General features: G+C 38.3%; 1 protein-coding gene across 2 annotated transcripts in view; it reads right to left on the bottom strand.

Moving 5' to 3' along the window:
- The window catches only part of LOC100930478 (hexokinase-2), a 108,132-nt gene that overhangs the window by 8,454 nt on the left and 73,234 nt on the right, over positions 1-26,444 (bottom strand). For both annotated transcript variants that reach the window (XM_031950665.1, XM_003757962.4), the window contains exons 3-13: positions 23,638-23,786; positions 18,456-18,575; positions 17,460-17,555; positions 16,484-16,583; positions 15,341-15,524; positions 11,396-11,551; positions 9,850-10,083; positions 8,299-8,603; positions 7,594-7,742; positions 6,927-7,046; positions 2,412-2,507 (exon numbers count right to left, since the gene is read on the bottom strand). In XM_031950665.1, coding sequence (XP_031806525.1) covers positions 2,412-2,507; positions 6,927-7,046; positions 7,594-7,742; positions 8,299-8,603; positions 9,850-10,083; positions 11,396-11,551; positions 15,341-15,524; positions 16,484-16,583; positions 17,460-17,555; positions 18,456-18,575; positions 23,638-23,786 — 1,709 coding nt within the window. The remainder of the gene's footprint in view (positions 1-2,411; positions 2,508-6,926; positions 7,047-7,593; positions 7,743-8,298; positions 8,604-9,849; positions 10,084-11,395; positions 11,552-15,340; positions 15,525-16,483; positions 16,584-17,459; positions 17,556-18,455; positions 18,576-23,637; positions 23,787-26,444) is intronic.

Raw genomic sequence — 26,444 nt, 5'->3', positions numbered from 1 at the left:
TAAAAAAAACAGTGAGAAAAGAGAGCATGAAAAAGGGAAAAGGACCCACCTGTGCAAAAAACGTTTGTGGCAGCCCTTTTTGTAGTGGCAAGAAACTGGAAACTGAGTGGATGCCCATTAGTTGGAGAATAGCTGAATAAGTTATGGTACATGAATGTTATGGAATATTATTGTTCTATAAGAAACAATCAGCAGGATGATTTCAGAAAGGCCTGGAGAGACTTATGTGAACTGATGTTGAGTGAAGTGAGCAGAACCAGGAGATCATTTATACATAGCAACAAGAAGATTATGTGATGATCAATTCTGATGGGCATGACTCTTTTCAACAGTGAGGTAATTCAGAGATGTTCAATTCCAATAAACTTGTGATGGAGAAAGTGCATCCAGAAAAAGGACTGTGAGGACTGAATATGCATCAAAACATATTTTCATGTTTTTTGTTGTTTGCTTTTTGTTTCCTTTCTCTTTTTCCCCCCTTTTTGACCTAATTTTTCTTGTGCAGCTTGATAATATGTATAGAAGAATTGCACATGTTTAACATAAATTCAACTGTTTGGGGAAGGCGTTTGAGGGAAGAGAGGGAGAAAAAAATTGGAACATAAGGTTTTGCAGGGGTAAATATTGAAAACTATCCTTGCATGTATTTTGAAAATAAAAAGCTGTTATTTAAAAAAAAAAAGAAAAGAAAAGAAAGAAAGAAAGAAAGGTGGGTAGAAAACCAAGAAAGGAAATGGAATGTTTTTTGAAATGTACTTCCTGTAGAGCTGGACCTTTTCAGGATCAAAAAACATAAAACAAAACAAAAATAAGAAACATCAAAATCTATTCAGCAAAAAGAAAGTTACACATAAGTATAAGAGCTCTAGAAAGAATGGAAAACAACCCTGCAAAAAAATAGAAATGCCAAAACAACTTAGGCAAAAGTCCCTTATAAATAATAAAATTATCTTAGCAGGAGAGAAAGCAGGTACCCACTCTGCCTGAGGACTAGTTAAACAAAATGTATGTGTGAATGCAACGGAACACTATTATGAAGAAATAATAAAAATTGGAAATTCAGATAACTATGGGAAGATCTATATGAATTGATGCAGGGTCCAGTAAGCCAAACCAAGAGAATAGTCTACACAGTGGCTACAATTATTAAAATTAAAATCAGCCATTTCTGATTCATTCGTGACTCACACCTCAGAGTCCTGGAGAACAGATCATGAAACACATCATAATTCCCTCCTCTTGTCTGAATTTAAAGGCAAAGGATTATGGGGTGAATAACTCTACATGTCATTACACAAGCATTCTTAGTCATATTTGGAAATGTGTGAATAATTTGGACTGTGATGTAAGAACAAAAGGTACCAACACAACTTAAATAGAATATAAGTAGAAACTTAAATGTGATGAACATAGCAAATGAATTGCTTTTAATATCTCTTTAATGACGTCTTTTGTTGTCTTATTCCCTAAATAAGAGAACATCTCTCATGAATTTTTTGTTAAAAGAACATAAAAAAAAAAAACAACCCAAAAAATAATCTGACATTACAGGCAATATTCTATATCTATATTAAGCAGTAGGGACAGTTACTTGATGACAAATTGATGTAATTTTTTTATAACAGTGTATCATATTCATAGCAGTTTTAAACTATCATTCTTATTTTTTACAAAAATGCAAACTGGAAGGAGGAATGTGAAAGTCTAGGCCTTACTTCCTCATAATATTTAAAGCCATAAGCAAAAAATTATTTGATGCCATGGAAATGAAATAACTTATATTCTATCACCCAGGGTAGTCAACATCTAATAGTAACTGAGCCAATCTCTGATGTTTATGGGAGATTCTCAACTTGAGGAAAAGAGAGGAAAGGTCCAAATCAATTTTCTAAGGAAACATCAAGCACAGGCTGAGCCAACCCAGGCAGGAGGAATAAGGTGGTCTCAGAGCTCAAAAGTCAGTAGATTGATACAGAAATAAAGAATCAGTGGCTGCAGTAGAAAATGAGTGAAGCCAGGAAATTTTAAAAGGAAGACAATGAGGGAAAATATACCTAAATGATTGGATGATGTAATTTGCCTCCACAAATCTTTAGCTTCTCATGGCCACAGCATTCTTTCCCACTACTTTTCTATTAGCACAATCATGTGCTTAGACCAAGCCCTCCTAACTCACCTGCACCTGGACAGTCAGTCACCCAAACAGTAAGGAGCTACTCAAAAGGGAGCATGTGCTTGCAATTAACTGACAACAGAAACCTTTAAGGTTCATGAACCCACATCCTTTTTATGGGAAACATCTTTTTCTTCATTGATTTCTACAGAAAATCTCCCGAGGCTTCTGGTATAAAAATGATCATGCTTGCAGGAATGTATGGGCATGAAGGAGCCACTGGTGAAACCATTCCTACCTCTCGCCGATGAATAGCTTCCTTTAGTAGGCCGACCACATCTTCCCCCTCACAGCCAGTTGCTTTGAAACCTTTTGTCCACTTCAGGAGAATGCTCTAAAGAAATATCATGTTCAAGAATAAGAATAGGAGAACAGGCTTAATTAGTAAAACCCAGGGATTATTTAGGTCAGGATTCTATCTCCAATAAGCTTACAAAACACCTCTTAAGGGTGGGGCTTCTTGTACTCAACCTCCCAAGTTGAAGACATGTCCCAAATAGTTTAAACCCATTATTTGTTGTTTTTATCTATCTATCTAACTTTGCTTGAAACCATATTTTCAACTTAGACGACTCATCAAATAAGTACCTTCCAAAATCTGCCAAATAAAGCACTATTGTATCTACCTTCAGGACACCCAGGAAGGAATTTTAAAGCTACCTTATAAACTACATTGTTTTCCCTCTAATCCTTTTTTTGCTTTCTAACCAGAAAACTCTAGCCAAGAATATTTTTTCATCTCTCCTCTTAGCTTCTTGGCTTAGGAAACAAAAGAAGCAATATTCTCTGTGTTGTCAGATGGAAACCTTCCTACTATATAGATCCTTATCAAAGCTCTTCTCTTAGGTTTGTAGAAGCAAGTAAGGACCTGAGGGAGAATAGGGGATAGTGCACAATGACTCCAGGAATAATGATTAAATACCTAAATAGAGCTTTTGCAGAGGCAGCCTATTTTTAAGAACTGGCTACTTCCAGTCAGGAAGATCTAGATTCTGATCAATTCTGACATATTATTCATTCCTCTTTCAAACTCTACTCCTGACTCTCCCAGACATTCTCTATACTGCCCCAAAAACCTCTTTATCCAGAACTCTTTCAGAAATCCCCTCTGCCCCTGTAGCCTCTCCCCCAGATTGGCTCATTTCTCCCAGAACCTCCATTTTAGGGACCAACTATGGTTTCCTTCCTCTTTAGGCTTCAATTCTGACCCTATGGATTTTCTCTTCAATTTTCCTCCCTCAAGAGGGTATCTTCATCGGTCTTTTTAGGTGTTGTCTTCTCCCATTATACCCCTTGAGGATAGGTACTGTTGAGGTCAGGGCCTGTTTAGTACAGTGCCTGGCACACAACCAGTAGTTAATCAATGCTTGGTGTCTGACTTGATACATACTGGCTATGTGAACAGGGCAAGCAGTGTGGGTCAACTTGACCCTCTACAAGTCAAAGGCAATAGAAGAGAGAGTTTCCTCATTGGGCATTTGCTGTACTAGTAAAACCAAGTTCGGAGCCAAACTAAAAATTTAAAAAGCAAAACCAAAAATAGAGTGGAAATATGCAGTGGAAAGCTACTATTTACAGGAGGAAATTGGCCAATATCCTTCTGCAGCAGCATTCCAGTAGGAAGATGATGTAATAGCTAAGTCAAATGAGATCAAGAGTTCCAAATCTATTATATATCCTCATTGTGTGAACCTGAGCAAGTCATTTCACACATCTCAGATTTCTCAACTGTAAAAACGATAGCCATAATAGCACCTTCCTCACGAGTGGTTGGGAGGACCAAATGAAACAATGAAATGTGTAAAGCATGATTTTAAATCATTAGCTCTCCTCTTCCTCCTCCTTGGACAAATGTATTGAGACATGGGAAGAATCTATGAAGGCAGCCTGCATCAGTAAAGAGAGTCCCTGACCCACCAAGAAAAGTACAGCTCTCTGGAAATGCAGAAGTGTCTTAGAAAATATAAATCACCAGGGAGCCAAAACATGTAGGAACAAAGACAGCTTTAATGACTGATGTGGCCCAAACTTGGGAATTACTTCTCACTCTCTAAACACAAACTTAAGAACTTAAGAATGAAGTTCATTTGTAATTCAATTTTCCATGGAGGACAAGTCATTGGAAAAACTGTCTTTTGGCTTCTCTAATCCCACCCTTGAGGTTTTGTATATAACCAGCATGGGCTGAAGAAGCCCATGGCCTGTAACTCTCTGGATAACTACGACTAGAGTGGGGCTCCTGTGAGGAATATGACTCTACAGCCAAAGGTGAACACCTAGCTGATTACTTAATTTTTGCCTGTCTGGAGGTAAGACAATATTTGGAAAATTCAATTACAACAGTCAAAGCAGAAAGGGATTTCATTATGTGTGTTCCCCAGCCTTAGGGAAACTGCTTTTCTGCAACTACTCTGTCAATGTGCATCAGCTATATTGCCACAAAGTTGCCCTGAGAATAGATTCTACTGATTTGAATGGATCCCAGCTAGCTTGCCACATCCCAAAGTCTGCCACCTCGACAGACTTTGGTGTAAATAGAAAAGGCTTTGAAACCTCCAAATGTTCATGAAAATATTTGTCTTGATATCAAAAAGCAAAAAATCTGATTAGAGCACCAGATAGCAAACTGGGCCCAAAGCGGCCTAAATTAAATGACCGAGGAGGCTACTTGGTTTGCTTCCATATTTTTAAGGTAAGGACCAGAGGATATAATGATTTAGTGGTTGGAGGCAGGGGGAGTTTCACAGACAACTAAATTTAAGCCACCAACAGACTTCTCCAGGGAGAGATGTGAAGAAAGCAAGAGTAGAGGCCAATGGATGATAATTAAAGAGTCTTTCATCTCCAGATGTTAAAGTCCTTTACAAACTTCAAAGACCAACCCTCTCTTACTAGGGAGTTTCCTTGCCTCCTTTAACAAAGGGTTGGGGCAACAGGGAGGCAGAGAACAAACTTTATGCTTTGCCCAAGGCCACCCACGAATCAAAGGCAGAAAGCCAATCAAATCCAGCCTCGTTCACAGGGGAGGCTCTGTTTCAGGTGTCCTTAAGAAAAGGAGGAACAGAAACCCTGAACTAGAGCATCTTCCTGCTCATTAATAAGTGTGTGTTGATTAATTAAAATTTATTGTGGCTCCTTGGATTATCTAGTGCATATTGGATATTGAAAATCTAAGCTTAGATTCTACACAATCTGCATTTCCTACCTACTTCACCTTTATTGCTTCTTTTTTCTAAGGCATTATTTCTCTCTACTATTTTCTCCTGCTCTCTTGGCTGGTTGTGCCTTTTCTGTGGCCTTTCCTGTTTAGGCCTTTCATAAGCAGATTATACAGACAGATAATATTTTTTAAATTTAGATATATAGAGTCCCCATTTAAAGGTAGTGGCAGGAGGGTTGGGGTGGAAATAAAAGATTTTCATTCTAAAAGTATTTCTCTGAGTTAAGTACTAAGTAATGCACTGTGCTTATTAGAGTGAGTGGCACATAGTAAGCAATTATTGAGTACCATTACTTTCAGTTTTTAAGTGTAAGCACCAAGGTCCAGAGAAGGCTAATATCTTGACTTGGCCTCAGCCAAGTTTATCTGCTGACAACACCCTGATTCATAGAATCCCTGAATATTAGACCTAGAAGAGGTCTAAATTTAGAGAACTCTAATCTCATTTTATAGATGAAAAGCTAAATCCTAGAGGGGGCAAATGACTTGGCCAAGATGCCCAATCCATTTGCTTTCATCTCCATTCCTTATATATGACATTTCCTTCACCTGGATGTCTGTTATCCTCATTGCACATGGTTTTGAATATAGCTACCAATGCATCTTTCCTTAGGAAACCCTTCTTAATTCATTTACTTCCTCTTCTCCATTTCATCAGCATCGATGAAATCATTTATTCTAAAATGTTATAGTGTTTATTCAATTTAATTCAACAAACATTTGTTGTGCATTTGATCTGGTACCTGGCATATAGTAATCTCTTGATTATTGTCAAGAAACTATACTAGCTTCTAAGAATATTAAAAAACACCTTCAAAAAACAAGATACCCTTGTTCCTCTATAAGCTTTTCTTCTACTAGAGAAGATTCTTTGATCATCTCAACTCTCCAACTAGCCTTTATGAGAATTTCAGAAAAGGAATCAACTTTGCACCTGGATTTCCTTTGATGGAATTTGGCATAATATTCAGATATCAAAGGCACTCAGTTAATGTTCATCCATTTATTGATCATAATAGTCCGTCTATTAAGAATCTGATCAATTGCTCAATTCAAATCTAACTTAGCATCTAATCCATCAATTTTGGAAATGAGCTCAAATTCTAGGTAAAGCTTAAGTTCGTCTCTTGTACTCAATTTCCCCATTCTATAAAATGTGTACACAGGTGACAACTTATATAGATACACATATATCCCCTTGAAATCAGATAAAGAGATATAAAATACAAAGGATCGAAAATCTGCAGAAGAAACCAGGCTAACCCAGAGAACTGTCAACATCTAGCAGGTAATGCTTCCCATTTCTTCTGAGCTTTAAGATTCACAAAAAGCAGGAAGCACAAGTTTTAACTGGTTTACAGACAAGGAAATGGGGATGAAGGGAGGTGGGATGGAGATACGGCTCTCCCGTTTCAAGACCTAATTTTACTACATTTCAAAATAACATTCTTTAGAGACTCTACATTTAACATTACAAAGGCAAGAAAATAAATTTTCCCTGGATCACACTGAAATCACTTGCAGGAACGTTACCTCATCGAGGCGATTCTGTTGGCAGGGGAAAGAGAAGGTGAATCCCAGGGGTAAAGAGACTCCTTTCATTCCCATGTACTCCAGGAAGTCCGCAATGCACTGGACAATGTGGTCGAAGAGCTGTTGATTTCAAAAGGAGCATGTGGGAAGGTGTCATGGCTAGCACCATACATCTCCAAAGTTCCTTCCAGATTTAGAGTTGAAAGGAGGCTTGGAGGTCTGCTAGTCTGAACATTTTGTTAAGTCCATTGAGTGGTAGTGATTCATCCTTGGTGACCTAGCTAATTCATAATGGAGCCGAGATTCAAACCCAGTGTCTTATGTATCAATTTAGACGATTTTCCCACCATCCCACTGATCTAATTCATGGACTTGGTGACCACCCTTGTTATTTGAGATATAAATTACTTTTCTGGGATTGAGAATTCAAGGGTTAGAGAAGAGGCTGTTGGGAAACCAATTTCCTAGAGCCTCTTACTATCTTGGGGAGGAAACTTCTATAAAACAAAAATAAATAGTCAGTCTAGGACCCTGACACTAGGGTGACCACTTCCTAGGGACAAACACCTGCACCCAAGTGGTGCCAGAGGTTAAGGGAAGAATAACTAACTTTTTGCTTCTCCAGATTTAAGCTGGCATTTGTTTGAGTCAGAAAGGGCTCCCTCACCTCATCCCCAGTGCCATGCATGACCTCCTGAGGAATGGAGTAGATCTTATTATGCATCTCTACGCCTCGTCTCATCCCATTTCGCACACGCACCAGCAGCACACGAAAATTCGTCCCACCAAGGTCTAGGGCCAGGAAATCACCTTTCTCTGAAATGGAAAATAATAAATGATGCCGATGACAACAATGATGGGGGGAAGGGAGAGAGAAAACCCTTTGGCAGTGGGATCATCCTTCAAAGCAATTGAACCTTAAGTTTCCTGTTTGAGCTTCACACCAGCTCAGCATGGGAGCTACAGTCAAGTCAATTGAGATGGTTCAGGAAAAACATTTGAAAACCTTTCCGTGGATGTCACCAATTTAGTTCCCAGAATGAGAGCAAGTAGTGTAAGGGCAAATAACCAAGATTTAGAATAATCAAATAAGCATGGACACTAAGAAAACACAAAATAAAAGCCCAGAACCTTATAAAGATTTCTGGAGAAAGTACATTTAGTGCTAAATTTGGGAGCAAAAACATATAACCTATTGGTGGAGAAGCATGGTGGAGACTATTCTTGGTGTGGGAAGTACCTAATAACCCTGAATTTACTTGAGGCAGTGATTCTCAAATATTTTTTCCAGAGTCTGTTTCTGCAGCAAATCCTGGCCACTTTGGTCTACCCTGCAGTATCATTTGACAAAAATGATATACTTGAACCCTACCTGTACCATCAGGTGTTGCACACACATAAGTGGGCAGCATCTTGACAGAAGCAGCAGCATGTGTATCTTTGCCCAAGCCAAGCTCTATCTCCCTTTTCATCCTCCTCTTCACTTCCAACAGCTGATCATGGCTCAGATTCAGAGCTTCCAGGGTCTTCTGTCGAGCCCGGTGTTGGTCTGCAAGACGGTAGGCTACTGCTGTCACCATGGCAGCACCCTTGCCACTGCCATCTTCTGAGCGGAGAAAGCGAACATCACAATCTGGCACCAGACGTCGGACAGCCTTGTGAAGACGTTTGGCAAAACTGCAAAAGAAAAGATGGAACAGAGTGACGTGGGGCCACTCTGTCTTTTGGGATATCATTAGAAATGTGCCTGTGAAAATTTTAAGACACTGAATGACAAAATCCTCCATGGGTGCCACAGACAGCAAAGACGCCATTATCCTCCTCCCCAAGAGACAGAGAAGAAATCACCCTACCCCAGGTCAGTAGCTGCCAAGTGTCAGGTATACAAAAGCTCATCAACCCCATTTCATACTCCTGGACGATTCACCATGGAATGCTAAAGGAAGGTAGATCTCACCTTCAAAAAATCTAGAGTTGGAAAGCAGACTCAGCTCATGTCGTCCAAATTTCTCATTTTTCAACTGCAAAAAAACTGAGGCTCATGAAGAGAAAGGTTTAATTTGCTCATGGCTTGTAGGAGCAGCCAGATTTGAATGAGGCCCTTTAATGACTCAGTGCTGGCTGTACCACTTTCCATTGGAAATCTTTGAGATCTCTGTTCACCATGTTTGTAATGAACTCACCAGATTCTAAATAGACAAAGCAAATTTGAATCGGAGAAATGAAGAGCACACGTATAATCAGGATTTCATCTTATAATGATCTGCTGCTCATAACGGTCAAAGAATTTATACCTCGGAGGGGTCTTAGAGGTCTTCATCTAAGCTATTTCCTTCATTTTATAGAAGAAACTTAAGCTCTAAGAAGGAAGAACCTTGCCCCAGGGCAGATTTGGAATTCAAAACCAAGAATTCTTACTCTGAATCTAGGTTTGTTCTTGTTTTCCTACTATAGCAAATGCTTGGGAATTCTGTGAACCCTTGGGCCAAATCCAGCCACTGCTGGGTTTTGTGCAGCTCCCACTAGGAATGGTTTTTACATTTTTAAATGGTGAGTTCAAACTTTGGACCATAATTTCCTGACCCTTAGTTTCTTAAATTGTAGGTCACATGAAATTATGATTAGCTGTAAATATTTGACTTGTATACCTATTTCATTTATCTATATGTACCTGGATTCATGTAAAAAATTTCTTGAGTTAAAAGGTGTCATGAGTAGACAAAGTTGGAAGACAACCTGCCAGTCCTTAAAGAAAAAGGGCCCACACGAATGTGACTCAGCCTAGAGATCAGAGGCAGAGGTAGGATTAGAACCAGGCTTTCAACTCCAAGGCTACAGCTCTGCCTTCTCTACCCCCAGCCTCTGCCCCACATCAAGGAGACCAAGCCTAAGGAAGGTACTTTGGTTCCCCAGGCAGACTTACTGTGGATGCTTCTTGTAGACAGAGCCATCGACTCCAATGGTGGAGCGCAGCCGGTCCTCGCCTTTATTCTCCTTGATGCGCCGGAGCACAGCAGCCAGCGTGGCTGCACACAGGTTGGCCGAGCGGGTGGACACAATCTGGCAGATGCGATGGGTGGCCACACAGTCCTCCTGGGATGGCTGCAGGCCCAACCTGGTCAGAATCTCGAGGGCTTTCTTGATGCCATCTTTTTCCCTGGAGGGATGAATAATCATGGAAGCAAGGGGGCTGCTACATCCAAAGCATGTGTGAAAGGGGCTAAAGCAAATGGTAGCCAATGAGAGGCAGGAGTTGGGGTCATAGGGCACAGACCTAAAGATGGACGGGATCCTAAAGGTCAAATAGTCCAATCTCTTCATTGGGCCAATTGTCTTATCAAAGATCCCATGGTGACCAACTACTTCAAGCTCTCAAGATTACCATGTAATCCCTTCATTATAAAAAAAAAAAAAAAAAAAAAAAGGGCAGCTAAGAGTACTCTTGGGTAATAAAACTGTCCCCAATTAGCTAAGCAGACTTAGGTGCTGCTACTCAATACAGGAGAACTCATACTTGAATTTTCAGCTTGGAAGGAACTGTCAGACCTTGTACCCCAATTCTTAGAGAATGAGAGACCAGAACCAGATACAATAATCCAGACGGCATCTAACCAGAGGGCCTGGAATTTCCAGAAAAAGGTCTAAAAACACCTCTGGAAGACAGGAGGGCTACAAATTTGGACCAGTAAATTAAAAAGCCCTGCATTAGTTCAACTGAAAATATTAACACTTCTCAAGTCTAAAATGCTTTCCAGATTTTTTTCCCCTTTGATAAAGTGGATTAAAATTAAACCTAAACCCTTCCTTGTAAATCAAGGATTTGTAAATCAATTAGCCATTTGAATTAAGGGTGATCACCAAACTTATTTCTCATCTTAGACACCTATTTTCCCCATCATCTAATGGGTAGGAAAACAGCCAAGAGAAATGCTTACTTCAACCATTCAGAAGGGAAAATAGGAAAGAAAGCCTTGGTTTTCAATTTTTTCAGGTAAATGGGTAAGAAAGGAAGAGTATTCAAGAAAGGAATGCAATTAACTGAAAAGTTCAACCCAAATTGTATTTTGCCACAGTACTATGTTGTTATAGGATGTTCTGAAATGTCAAGTTACAATATTTTCAAAATGCCATAAATGTTACTTCAGACTATCTTAAGGTAGAAAAAGAGGCTTGGTTTATGCCATTTTGGAATTATTTTTCCTGGGTTAGAAATATTTAGATTTAGAATCCTCAGTGAAATACAATTGTTTCTAGAAAACCTGTCTCTAAAACACAATAACAGCTACAAGACCTAAATCTCAATTTGGGGGAAGTAAGAGATGAGGAATAGTAGCAGTAAGGCAGTTGTATCAACATTTTTTTTGGACAATACTCAATTTTTTATATGTTTTCCTTCTACAAATATCTACTACAAGATATTACCCTCAAAAAGCAGAAGAGGAAAACGGTAAAGAGTGAGGGAAACTTACCCTTCAATATCAGAAACATCCTTGGTCTCAAAGCGGCCTGTGGTGAGAAGTTCAGGACTCAGTTTTCCACCAAAGAGCAATTCCTCCTTGGCCATCTTTACCAGGATGAGTCTGACAAGTTCCCCCATGTACATGCCACTGATCATCTTCTCAAATCTGTAAGAAATCCCAATGTGTAAATTTATTAAAATCATATCAATTACAAATTATTTGTAAAATTCAAATAATGAGTCATATTATATCATGGTTAAATTCATGTAATATTAGTTCTAATATTATGATTTGTAAATATAAAAATACCAGAACTATAAGGTACTTAAAAGATGGACTCATCTAGCCCTTCTATTTACAGGTTAGGGAACTGGAGCCCAGAAAGGTTATTTGTTGAAGGCCATACAGCATTTGATCTTGTTCTATCCACCATACCTTGGCAACCAAGTATTTATTCAGGACCTAATATATATTCAAACCAGAAGTATATTTAAGTATTAAATTATATAACAATTACAAAAGCAACCACACCCAACCAAAAGAAACTGAATTCTGGCAATTTTAATAGCCCTGTTTGGTACTTTAAAAAAAAAAAATTTCCTGCTTCTTTGGAAAGGTATGAAACACTGACTTTCAATGATATTTTTGCTGAACATTTTTTCTTCCTTTTCTTAATGACAAGAAATTGCTTTCTAGAGGGGGATTGAGAAGAGCTACAGTGAGAAATGTTATTCAAAAGTTATAATAACAGTATTGACAGTATATGTTATTAGGACTGAAAACAAAAAGTCATTGTGAAAAGGGGAATAAAGGGAGATTGCATGGAAGAAATGAAGTGATAAAAGACCTAGAACACGATCTCATTCAGAATAGATTTTAACTTTGTAAGGTGACAAAGAATGAAGAGTCAGATATAACTCAAGTCTGATAGACTGGGAAAAGGAGCAAGCAATAAGGAATTTGAGAGAGGGTGACAGGAAAAGACAATGAACTCAGACATATTGTTTTGATATACCAATATAAAATTCAGTTGAATATATTCTATAGGATAGATTAAAGCTCAGAGAGATGCAAATCCAAAGGAGATATGGGTAAGGGGGCCAGACTGGAAGTACAGATTTGGAAATCATTTCAAGAAATGAAAGTTCAAGTCCTAAGAATGGATGGTATCTAAGGAAATCATAAACGGATAAAGAATAGAGAACCTAGAAGTGAACTTTTTACAGTTACAGGATGAAAAGTTAGTAAAGAAAAACAAAGTGCCAGAACTCGGAGAACCAGTATGCTACAATGCCATGAAAGTGGAAGGAGGAGACAAGGAACAAAGAAGGGAGTCCAGGTCAGAGAGCAATCATTTAGCCAATCCTTTCTTCTTGTGCATATAAAAGTGTAGGTGAGTTTTATGAATAGGAAGAGTCACAGGATTTAGACTTAGAAGATTAACCAGTCTAGATTAACTAATTTAATTCCTTTATTTTGTGGTTGACAAAATTGAGACTCAGAGATACTGGTCTGCTCATAATGCTACTGATAGCAAGAAGCAGAGATAAGATAAAAACCCGGGTCCTGATGACTCCAAGTCTCTTCCCACTGATCTGTCCTGCTTCTTCTCAAGTCAAGCCACTCAGATTGCATCACTATCACTGACTGACTTTATCATCCCACAATAAGAGTCACTGTCACCTCAGGCTTTTAACATCCCTAATACCTGAGTACACTCTGGCTGAATCAAGGAGCAGTCATGGAGCAGGGAAACTAATAAGAGAATCTCATTTCTCAACACTAGGTGCTGCTATTTTCCATGCTTTAGAAAACATTCTATTTTGGGCAAGAGTGAGCTCTTTGAGGCTAGAGACAAAGCAAAGATGACCAAGAATTTTACAAGGGAGAGGATACCAAAAGACATCCCCAGGATCTGCTTATGCTTTTTGGGAAGTGGGAGAGACCAGGGAACAGTTCAAACAGGGCTACTGGGAAGAGGACAATTCTTCAGGATCTAGCCAATTTGGGATATTTATTATAAAAGTGATTTTGTAATCACATACCAAACAAAGAGATCTGGCAGCCCGCTGGCTGAAGGAATCCAATCCAAGCAGCAGTAAAAAGTGCCAATGGACAATACAAACACTTTTTGGCCCATGTTTTCTTCTTGGAGTATAGTCAATGTGCTGCCAAGTCCACCTCAAAACTATATCATCATTAATGACCCAATATGAAAACACAAAGATACAGGGATGATTCTATACTTTCTGCCTTCTAAGCACATCATGTTCCAGGTTCCATTGGACCATTAGCTTCCACTAATTCCACTAGTCTTGTAGCAACATGGGCTATATTTTACAAAGAAGGAAGTGACATGGGGAAGAGAGTGCTCGAATAAGGATCTTGATCCAAAGTCAATTCTCTTCTCTAGTTCTCAGTTTCCTCATCTATTAAGATGAAGCTGTTAAACCAGCTCATTCCCAACAATCCTTCTCCCTATCTCTAAAAGATCTTAGCAAATATATGAGAGTAGGCAAGCTTAGTGTTAGAAGGAAATATGTAACAAATTCTGTTATAAAACAGAATCCATTAGTATGACAAATAGTGTCCATACACCATTGGATCTGTTCGATTTTAATGTTAGTATAATGGGTTTCCTGAAAGCAAGAAAACTCCAATGACATTCTCCTCAGAAAGCTCCCCTCTCCTCCCCCCAGGCAGACAAAGATAGAAGTTTGAAGTAACACTGGTCTTATGCATATAAGCAATGGTATTAGGGAAGGGCTAAATATGGGGCAAGACTATTTTAATTTAAATTTTTAATTTTAATTTAATTCAAATTTTTCTTCCCAAGATACCAAAACAAGGCAGTACTTATTCAATTTTTTTTTTTATTCTTTTGCCATTGCTTCCTCCATTGACTAAGGGACATATCTTAGAATTTCCTTTATGCTGAAAAATCTCACATATTTGAAATGAGGACTTGCTTTCTAGAAACAATCCAAAGTCACCCTTGGATCCAGGGTAAAAAGAAACTTACATTAATCTTGTCCAGGCTCTTTATTTTATATAGACAAGGCAAATGAAGGGAAAAGGCAATGAGCAGTACACGGTAACCCAGGTGGAAAGGCAGAAGACCAGGACTTGAACCCAGGAGTCTTCCGATTCTCATGCTATTTCTAGTATCTCATACTTCGGCTTTTCAAGGAATTTAAGGTGAATGAAAGAGCTTGCAAACCTCACATGTGATGGCTACATACTACCCAAGCAGGGAAAAACTGATTTTTTAGTTATTAACAAGTAAATAAATACAAAGAGACATTACCAGATTTTTTTTTTTTCTGGATTTTGATAAACAGGTTCTGAAGGTAATTCCAAAACATAGCTCCAAGAAAACTTTGGTTTTTTTGTTATTTTTTTTTAATTTGTTAAATTTGTTATTTAACTATTCATTAAAAGAATAAAGACTAGAAATGAGGCATATAGCTTACATTCTCCTTTTTCCTGTAATCCTTGTTGCAATATTGGATGTGGGATGGGGGCAGGGACTGGGTAAGGGAAAATATTATTATAAAGTGCATTCTCAAGAGCTACTGTGAAGAGGATAACAATTCTTCAGGAGGTACCCAGTTTGGCACATTTCTCATAAAAGTGGTTTTATAATCACACAACAAACAAAGTGGTCTGACATCCCAATGGAAGGAAACTTGGTCAATCTAAGCAGCAGTAAAAAATGCCAATGGGCAATATGATTTTTTTTGGCCCATGTTTCCTTTGTACATAGCATATACAAAGAGTGTGTGTGTGTGTGTGTGTGTGTGTGTGTGTGTGTGCGTGTGTAAGTAAATATATATATATACTATAGTATATGTGCTGCGAAGTCCACCCCACATCTTCCAAAACTATCATTAATGACCCAATTGTAAATGTCCCCTCTCCCTGCAGCTTGAAAACACAAAGCAAACTACTCACAGTTGCTTGCCAGGATTGAGTGAACCCATATCAATCTCCCTGTCAAATTCTGTGCGGATGTCATTGAGTACTCCATCATCTCCAAAGGCACCCCATTCCATGTTGATGCACATCCTCCCTTCATCTCCTTCCACTGTGTCAATGTATCTCATCTCCTCCATGTAGCAGGCATTGGTGCCAGTCCCTGGGCAGAGAGAAACATAAATGATTAGTGCTGGAAAAAAAATCATCTAGTCAATCCTTCCCATTTAAAAGAGAAACAAATCTAGAGAGAGAAAGGGCTTACCCAAAATCATAATTAGTAAATAATACCACTTGGGTTAAGAGTAGTTTTCTATTATGTCTAATATGAAATAAAAAACTTTTTTGCTTGCTTTTTAAAACTTTTCAAAACTGTATATGTTACTAGCTACAAGTCTTACACTTTCATAATTCGAAATTTTTCTGTTTTATCTTTTGTTCTCATAGTCTAAGCATATGGAATGTACTTAGTAAATATTCATTAACTGATTATAGAAGAATGAATGCCACAGAAGGAACCTTGCTGCTCCTCCAGCTGTTAGGACATTACCCTCTGAGATCGACTTCCATTTACTTTCTATGTATCTTATATTCATAATTATGTTAACTTCCCAATTAGAATGAGAGTTTCTCAGGGGTAAGAACTATTTTTTACCTCCTTTGTAGAGTGCGGTACTTGACACACAGTAAGACCTTAATTAATCAGATAGTATATAATTCCCATCAGAAAGCATCTGATGAAAATATATAGTATGTTTAAGGACTAAAGAAAATGTGATTTTTGGACCTAATGAATTACTAGTTATTCCTGATAAAGTGATAGGTCATTTGTTCTGCCTCAAATATCCCCTATTAGAGCAAAAAACACCTAGCAATGTGGCATTAAATATTCACATAGTCCATGAAATTTACATAGCTTTTTAAAAAAAATTAAGAAGTTTCTTGAAGCAAGGTTTAACATCCCAAAGAAAGTATGGAGAATTTTTTAAGAGAGTGGAAGCAGTAGGGTATTTTTACTTTCTCACCCAACTGAGTCCAAAAAAGTCATTAAAAATAACAATTAATTAAAGTTTGAGGAGCAGATGAGAATTACCAATCCCGACTTTACATGGTGGAACTCACCCACTATGAGACCGATCTCGCAGTTTTGGTCATCATAGCCACAAGTCATCATGGTCCCCACAGTGTCATTCACCACAGCCACAATATCAATGTCAAAGTCCTGCAAAAATAAATAAGAGAAATTGATGTGCCACTTTTAAAGCCACCTTGACAGCAAGCACCTGCAAAGATGGAGAGACACCATCAGTGCAGAAGAGCTAACATGGGAGGGAACAATTCTCCCCTAGTGCTCACAAAAGGGCTGACTTAACTAAGGAGTCAGAACACTCAAGTCTGAATCATGATTGTGCCCATTATTGTCTGTATGGCCTCTTCTTCATCTCCTCTAGGCTTCCATCACTTTTCTAAAATAGGGAGGGCTGGATCTTTTGGTCCCTTCCAGGTCCAGATTAATAAGCCTATCATTTTAAGAACCTATGCTGGAAAAAAATTTTCATAAATTTTCTTCTAATAGCGCCTTTCCCAATCTCCACAAAACACACACACACACACACACACACACACACACACACACACACACCTACCTCTTTTTAGTTTTACAAGTGAGGAAATCGAGGTGTTCCTCTCATCTGCAGTCCTCTCATTCCTTTCAAGACTTCTTACTAACTACCTCTTGCTACAATTCTGCTTTCTTGTCTTATCACTGCACTGAGAGAAAAACTCTTGCTGTACATCTTTCTGTCTCTCCCTTCTGAATATCAAGAATAAGGATGAACCTAAGAGATTATTTTGTTTAAAACCCTCATTTTATAAATCTATGCCATATAAATATATATATTTATAAATATATAATCTCTTAAACTCACCTAGAAATACAAAACCAATTTATTATGTTGAAACACGTTCTACAAAAATTCTCTGAAGGATATGGATGCTCTCATATTCATATTGGGTGTTTGTTTGGGTATGTGTAGTAGGATTCCAGAAGCATTTCTGACCATAACTCTCTCATTCTCCCCACCAATCTTAAACTCACCCCACGCCTTTGGATGGCTTTCCGGATCAGGGATACCACATCTCTCCCTTCCACACCACTGGATTTGAATCCTTTAGTCCATGAAACTAGGTAACTCTGAAGAAAGGGGGGAAAAAAATGGATGAACAGAGTACAGACATAAATACTCCAAGGTTAATGCCCTCCAAATTAAGTAGGAAACCTGAGGCAAGAGATACTATGTTTAGCGAAATACTTTTTAGTAACTAGAACAGGGATGATGTCCTTTGTAGCACAAGTATGCTGGGATCCAAGTAAAACAGCAAAGAAAGAATATGGAAAAGTGAGAGAAAGAAGGATTCCATTGAGGCTATCTTTACAATTGCTACAATTTAGAGTGGGCAGATAATTAATACCTTACTTGTTTACATTAATACTTGGATAGATCTCATTTGATGTAGGCAGTTCTCTTGCAGAGAACATTCTTCTGATCCCATGTGATGACTATCCATACCCTTCCATGAATCCTCCAGCCCTAGAGGGTTTCAAGACTCTTTCAAGATTGTGGGTACACCAATGTAGCACTCAGGGCACCCCATCCCATCTCAATCCTGAGTGATAGCCTGGCTCCTTTTCCAGATCAGATATGTCTTTCTGCCCTGGTGAGGTCTTACTGCCTGACAGAATAATCAAAAGGACAGTAGAGGAAGTGGGAGGAGAGATCATGAGTCCATAAGATAAAAACTCATGCAGAAGAAATCTTGCTTTGACTCTTGGTATCCTTATACAGGGGATTGATCTAAGAATTCTCTCCCATTAGCCAGAATATAAATTCCTAGGCTTTCAGATAAAGACATTTTACATACATTACAGATGGGGAGTGTGCTTGACTTTTCCCAGTCCTACCCAACCACCACAACTTCCTCTGTCCTTTCTTCCACGTCCTTTTTTTCCTTCCTTTTCCCTTTTCCTTACTCATGCAACCTGATATGTGCCCTCATGCCCAAAACTGCAAACATGCTTGGGAGCTTTTCTTACCTCATCCAGCTTGGTCTGGTGGCATGGGAACGAGAAGGTAAATCCCAAAGGGAGTTTTTTATTCTTAATCTGTAGCTTGTCCATGAAGTTGGCCAGGCATTCAGCAATATGGTCAAACAGCTATAAATACATAAGGTTGGCAGGGTAAAAAAGGTTATTTCAGTTCATAGGATATCCAAATGGAAATATCTTTTAGTTGAGCCTTTTCATTTTAAAAAGGAGGCCCTTGAGGCTCAGAGTAGTTTTTACTTGGAAACCCAGTACTTTTTCCACCATACCTTCATAACTGTGAATCAGAAAGAATGGTAGCTTTGCCGCAGTTTTCTCATATTATACAAAGAAAAACTCTACTACAGAATTTCTAGGGAAAAAAAAAAAAGTTATTCATAAAGGTATGAATTAATCTGGACTATCCTTTGATGATATTATCAAAAATAACTTTTGGCTAATTGGTCATGTTGTGGCAGCTCTTTTTTCCTTCTTTTAAACTTTTAAACTTCTTTTTGCCTCATCCAATCAGTTCTCTTAATGCCACTAAGAAAAATTTATGGCAAAACTGCTGGATAAGTCATTTTTTTACTGGCACTCCTTTGGCCCATCAGAAGACAATATAATCATGCATTTCACTTCATTAGTTTCAGGAAAAATGGCTTCAGAGGTGTGTAGAAACCACTCTCCATTTTTGAACTTCAAAATGCCACAATCAACACATAAGGAAAGGACTCCTAAGTATGTCCTAAAGGCATAGTGCCATACCATATTCATTCACTCATTCAAACATGTATCAAAGGATCATGGATTTAAGAGCTAGAAAAGCTCCCAGAAGCTAAGAAATAGATCTCTATTTCACCTGCCTTGATGAGAAAACTGAGCTAAGGGGCAGCTAGGTGGCTCAGTGGATAGAGCACCAGCCCAAATTAACTCCAATTGACTCAGCAAAAAAAAAAAAAAAAAAAAAAAAAAAAATCTGCATTCTATAGAAATCTGGCTTCTGATCTCAGATAATTCATCTTTGCATCTCAGTTTCTCTCTCTCTCTCTTTTTTTTTGCTGAAGCAATTGGAATTAAGTGACAGCCCAGGGTCACACAGCCAGGAAGTGTTAAAAGTGTCTAAAGCCAGATTTGAACTCAGGTCCTCTGACTTTGGGGCTGGTGCTCTATCCACTGCACACCCAGATGCTCCAGCATGCAGAATTCTATAGGGGGGTCAAGAGATAAGTTTAGATAAGACAATGTCAGAGTCAGCCCCGTAGGGGAATAAGATATAAACAAACAACTCTAATACACAACATTGCAGAATCTAGCTGAGCTGGTAAGGAAGGGACTAATTGTTTTACAGAACAGTTCTGAGAGGCCTTGGATACATGGATACATACATACATAATTATGGAATTACACCCAAGGTATTTAATCATTCAGATAACTATAATACACAAATTGGGGGGGGGGGAACACGGGCTATGACAGGGTAAAGAGCAGGAAATTCTTGGCCAACTATTGATTTAACAGTTCTTTTCTGTATATCTGTGGGAAACAGCATAGAGGGCCAGTGAAGTTTAAGTCTTTCCTCTTCAGAATTCCATAATCACCTGTGTTGTGTGATCAGGGAACAAACTACTCTTCTAAGACTATGAATTATTGCAAAATTTTCAATTCTTTGTTGCAGTATATTTATTTCAGGTGCAGTTACCTGTCGCACAAACCATAGAATCACATGCCAATTGCTAATGTGTAACCACAAAGCCTAAAGAGAAACTGTGCTAGCTCAGTTATCTTGAGGTTTCTGCTTAAAGATAAGAAAGACTGAAAAACTCAGTGAGGCTTTCCCCTGTTTACATGGCTGAGACTCCCTTTTCTTGAATCCAGGTAAAAGCTTAACTAAGAGCTGGGAAGTTCTAATAAGGTTTCATGCTGGTGACCCCCTGAGGTCCCTTTCTCATGGCGTCTTGCAAGTGTCTACATTCTTTTGGGATGACGGATTTTGAACTGGAAGCATCTCCCGGATCCTTTATTTCAACCTCTTCATTTTCCAGATAACTAAACTAAGGCCATACACATATAGCAGTGTGGCAGAAAAGAATTTTAGTCCATGTTCTTTTACTTCAAATACAGACTCCTTTCCCTTATATCACACAAATGCTCAAACTGTATGTTTATCATTGTTCTTTCTGAACATGGTCACATCTATGCTTTATATGCCTGCTATTTTTATATTGCCCACCACCTGGCTCTATTAAAAAAAATCAGACATTTAAATATGGGTTTGAAGATAAACTCTGAAAATTTATGAGTGAGATTAAAGCAAGCAAGACTAAACTGAATTCTCCCTTCCTACCATACCCCATTCTTCCTATAGTAGAAAGCATTTTGATAAGGTTGAAAAGGTGCAGCTAAATTGTGAAATTCTCTCTCTCTCTCTCTTTCACAGCAGCCCTATAAAAGCCCTTTTCTCCATCCTAGCATCAACTCACTTGTATAATCATGGGGGGATTTATACCCCCCTTATCCCTTAAGGGAATCCCTTAAGAAAGAGGCTTAAGGATTCACCCCAACCAATGGCATGTGCACTTCAAAAGAAGAAAGGAGAGGGGGTGGAGAGGGGAGAACAGTGAAATAGATTAAGTGAGGTGGGAGGGAAGCTAAAGCTTGAATGCCAGGGTTAGGAAAAACTGAGGGTGATTGAATTGATTCTGAGGTCCCTCCCAGGTCTAAACTTATAATCCCATCATCTAACAAAAATAAATAATTTTTTAAAAAAGGATAAATGAAAAAATTGGGCAAGGTAACACAGATAACTGATAACTTTAGGGAGGGGGGAGAAGGAAATAGAATAGTTTTTAGTAGGCCAACCTATTCAGATTTTACTGATTATCTAAAATCCCATTTTCTACAAGAAGCCTTTAATGATCCCCCATCCATGCTAAAAGCTTCCCTCTGAGAGGTTCCCTATTTATCCTGATTACATATATATACATTTATATTATCTTCCATTAGACTAAAAACAATATTGACTTTTGCCTTTTGCCTTTCTTTATATCCCCTGCAATTAGCACAGTGTCTGGAACAGGGTGGGTGCTTAAATGCCTATTAACTTGGCTCATCTAGGCTTCCTTTATTGGAGTGCTCTTCCTCAGTCCCCTTTGCTGGCTTATAATTCACATTATTAAAACTGTGAGCTCCTTACAAAGTTGGAATTGTCTTTTGCCCTTCTTTGTATTCCCAGTACTTGGCTCAATGCCCAATATAGTAGTAGATTAATAAATGCTTGTTGACTGGTTGGGACTTTGGAAGGAAGAGAAGGGATGAAGGAAAAGGAAAGAGACTGCAGGAAGGTTCTAGAACAAGGGCTGTACCCTCTCAAAAGTTACAGATTTCCAATAACTGTCATAAAGAGGCCACTAATATATGGAATGATTGTCACTGATGTGGTTCTGGAAAAAGCCTTTTCAGGAAGCGCTAAATCTTTCTCCAACAAAAAGGGTAAGACATCAAAATGGGAATATTTCCTTTTTTTCTGAGAATCTGACTCTTTCCCTCTCTCCCCCAAAAGACTCTAAATAGCTACAGTGTGGTTATGAGATTCAATCTTTCTAAGGAAAAGAGCAATTCTGTGACGGAGAGCAATTTCAAAAAGACTCAAAACCAGTGATCAATTTTAGGGGAAGGGGCAGGAAGAGAGAAGCATTTGAAAAGCAACTGAAAATAGTGGATGATAAAATTGTAAACAATTACAATTATATAGACAAAAAATATTCAATTAGAAGAGACTTGATAATTTAATCCAAATCACTTCCTTTACAAAAAGGAAAAAAAAAAAAACTGAGATCTAGGGATGGTAAATGTATTTGCCCAAGGTCCCAAAGGTAAGAGTGAGATTCAAACATAGTTATTTGGGCTACAAATCTAGGATTCTTTCTATCATGTATTCCACAATGCTAGTGGAAGAACAAAGGAGCCTTTTTTTTTTTAAATTGTAGGCATGGATAAACCAAGCACATTAGCAGCACATTAGTAAGGCTGAACATACTCAGATGACTGTTAGGACTAAATAAGATATATATTAATGAGATGCATATTTGTTTTGCTGTGTAGTAATTAGGTAATAGTAGGCAATTCACATTAATGACTGTAATTAGCATTACTCTTTTTTTAAGGTGCCAGGAGGCTGTTTCAAAAGGAACTTTGAAAAACCAAAATCAGTTTTCATTTCATTTCTTCTTCTTTCTAAATTCTCTAATCTCTATACTCAGTATTAGTAATGATCCCATTTAGAATTAAGCATCATCTGTCCTTCACAATGGCTTCATCCTGATCTTCTGACAGTTGCCCAGGGCTAAAGTTACCCATTCTCTCTAGAATAAGGAGTGAGAATTCACTGTAAATTAGTTGGGCCCTGATAAAATTATGTGGTCTTTTTTTCCTGAAATAAATTATTTAGAAGCTAAAACCAAATTCTCCTTTATTTACACTTCCTTACATTGAAGAAAGAAATGAGCTTCTTAAATCTAGTTCCCCACCACCATCACCACCACAAAGCCCCAGTGGTACTAATTTTATGAAGGCAGGGACCTAAACTTTGTATCTTCACCAGCCCCAGCTTAGGACTTGGCATACTCCATTCATTCCCTAAATCTCATTCCACTTCCAATTCAACTGCTAGCAATCCCTTGAATAACAACTAAAGCTTTTCATTTTAAAGGGAAAGTTCCTCCTTTCTGAAATAGCCATAAGATGACCTGTCTCCACTGATTTCAAATCTAGTACCCTTTGTCCTCTGGTACTTTCCAAGAGGTGCCAGTGGGGGCAGCCAGGTAGGAATGGTAGGTAGTTGGCCTTGTCAGTCTGGAGCTCAGGGCAGAGAAGAACCTTTAAATTCTTCACTCTAGGTTCTTGTATTAACCTTTGCATGAGATTCAGAGGTTGGAGAACATAAAAGTAGAATATTAAAGTTGGGAGACTAGAATTTTTCTGTTCACAGCTCTGGTTTTAAGCTTTAGAGTAGATGGGCCACAGGTGAGATAAGGGGTTATAACAAGCAATTTACCAGTCTGTATGTTTAGGGGAAAACAAAAGAAGGGACAACAAAAGAAGAGGGCTGAAAGTTCATGCTCTTTAACTTTCCCAAAGAGAATGGCATCTTCATCCCAAAGAGAACTTTGGAAACCTCCTCAAAGAAACCTACCTGGGTCCCACTACCCCGCATAATAGCTTCTGGAATGGCATAGATCTGGTTCTCCATTTCTACTTTCTGGAGGCCATTGTCTGTTACTCTTACTCGCAGAACACGGAAGTTGGTTCCTCCAAGGTCCAGAGCAAGGAAGTCTCCGTCTTCTGCAAAGAGGAAAAGAAAATGTGGCAACTAGAGTAAAAACAAAAATACATTTAAATAGTTGTAATCAATACGTTAAAGAAAAGGGAGAAAGAGTATATCCAAAAGTTTGAATTTCATCTACCTGAAAAGTCTCAGGGATCAAAAACTTATAATACTAACCACCTATATTTTTGTTGGGAAGAATGGCAAAGTCTTTATGATGTATCCAGTCCTTTATTATAGCTCTGAAAAGTGGGTATCTAGCCAGTGCTTGCAAATTCCGAGATGGAGCTCACAGACTCCCAGGAAGTTCCCTTATTCAACAATAGTTCTAGTTACTTAGGAAAGTCTTCTGTTTACAGAATTAGAGAGATATTCTGTAATTTCCAGACAAAGACTCCAGAGCTTTGTTCTTTTAAGGTCACAGAAAGCACTGTATGGGTTCCCCTAAAACTTAAGTTAATAACATAATTGCCTATAGGCATCCACTGAAATGTATAGGAATTCTAGGGCAAGTTCACAGTTTAAACAAGCCAATCATTTATTGTCTTGCAGGAGAAGCTTGGCCTATATTCAGACCAATTCAGAAAAGCCATGTGGTCAAATCCCTTAATTTCTCTGGACCTCAGTCCATTTTTAAATTGGGTATTTAAATCTCTAAATCTATAATAATCTGTAACAATATTGTTAAATTTACATGTATATAGCACTATGGAGTATGCAAAACACTTGAATCTGGTCTTCACAACAATTCCTAGGCTACCATCCTCTGGACACAATCCAGTTAAATATTGATTCTGATTCTGATACTCTTGAAAAGGAATATTGACTGGTGCAGAATAACTATGCAATCTTCCTTGATATGGATACCACCTTGTATTAATTAACACAACTCATATTAAATGACATTTTTTTTTTTTAAGCAGCCCCATCCTAATGAAATCATAGCTAAAATCCCTAGGACCTATTGTAAAGGGTTGCACATTGAAGCCAGTTCTTCCACAGTCTCTTAATTGTGTGGGACATCTGCAGATTTCTTAACTTGGTCTGGCACCAGCCTGTGGAGATACCTCCCAGATCTGAATCAAATGATAATCTATAAATATGCTATATAGATTGTAAGGATCAGGTGCTCTCCTTTAACCCATGTTTCTAATCAACCTAAATATTTGAGTTGTAGGAAATAATTCACAGACCACCCACCTCCCTAATAACTCTATCCCTTGTGACAAGTTAGGGCAGACGTCAATGAGAGCTTTCCAACACCTGAGAATTTCCTCAGGCCTGCCCTTTTCTGCCAGGAATTGTTCCCCACCCAGATGACCTCTTCAGATAGAAGTTCTCTTATCAATACTCAACTGCATTTGTATTACTGCACCATCACCCAGCCCACCTTGTGTCAACAGAAGTCATGCCAAATACTTTGTAATACCACTATGTCCACAGAATTCCTCTATCAAAAACGAAAGCAAATTCCCAAATGTATGTCTTTAGCCATGCCTCTCTTTAGCAATGCTAAAAGATAAATAAATACTTGCTCCTTTTTCTACCTCAGACATCTCTTCCATGACACATACTCATACACAGACCTTCTCCTTTACACCTAATTGGTCCTCTCATGTACCATAGTCTCCTTAGTCTCCTTTCTCTCTCAAACTGTTAGATTAAGTTCTTTTATTCATATGATGTGTGTATGTATTTATATATACATATACTCATATATACACACATACACATGTATGTAGAAATGCATCTGTATGTATTTTTATATATCTGAAAAGACCGAGACACCAAGAGACCCAACTTGCCCCAGCTCCAAGCCCAGGGCCCTGTGCACTACAGCACTAACTAGGTTAGGAATCACTACTGGAACAGAAGCAACTTATGTTCTGGTATAAGAAAGAAATGAAAAGACAAGGGGAATAGACATTAAGGGAAGTTTTATGCTTTACAATTTATGAGCTGCATCCGATTCAGTATTTAAAGCTGTCCCAGAGTGGGACAAGCTGAAGCAATAAATATCCCATCAATCCTCTCCTAAAAAGGGATCTGTGAACTGAACTTAACTCACTGCACATTACTAACTCATTGCAAAAACTGTCATACATACAACCCCACACGACTAACCTCCTCCTGTTCCATTTTTTCTCTGTATCGCCAATGCATAGTAGTAACAGTAGTAAACTAGATGCTTGTAAATCGAACAGAATCACTAAAAGTATAATGCTGTTTTTGAAATGTCATAAGCAATTACTAATTTTCTTCAAGAAAATAAAGTATACAACATTGTTATGTGAGAACCACTGAAATTCCAGAAGACCAAGGAAGAGTCATTCATATATGAATAAATATTAAGCACCAACTGTGAGTTGTAGACTTTCCACGGCAATGAAAGGTATGGGAGATAGAGAATTTATATTAGTCATGGTCTTTCCCTCTCATGGAGCTTAGAATATATTTAGGTGTAAAAGATACAGTGATAACAGATTAAAATAAACTGAAGAGGCCAAGGTTGCAGGCTCCATTCCCATCAATAGCCTTAAGAGTACAGAAGAATTTCCCAGATGGAGACAGAAATCCTAATCCTGCCCAGACAAATCTTTTGAAAAGCAGCCAGAGAAGAGAGTGCAGAGAGCTCACACAATCCAGTCCCCCTCCTGGGTACTACAGCAATTCAC

This window comes from Sarcophilus harrisii, chromosome 2, assembly GCF_902635505.1.
Source record: "Sarcophilus harrisii chromosome 2, mSarHar1.11, whole genome shotgun sequence".
Taxonomy (NCBI): domain Eukaryota; kingdom Metazoa; phylum Chordata; class Mammalia; order Dasyuromorphia; family Dasyuridae; genus Sarcophilus; species Sarcophilus harrisii.
Note: the sequence above shows the minus strand (reverse complement) of the source record. Positions and strands in the feature narration are given on the sequence as shown.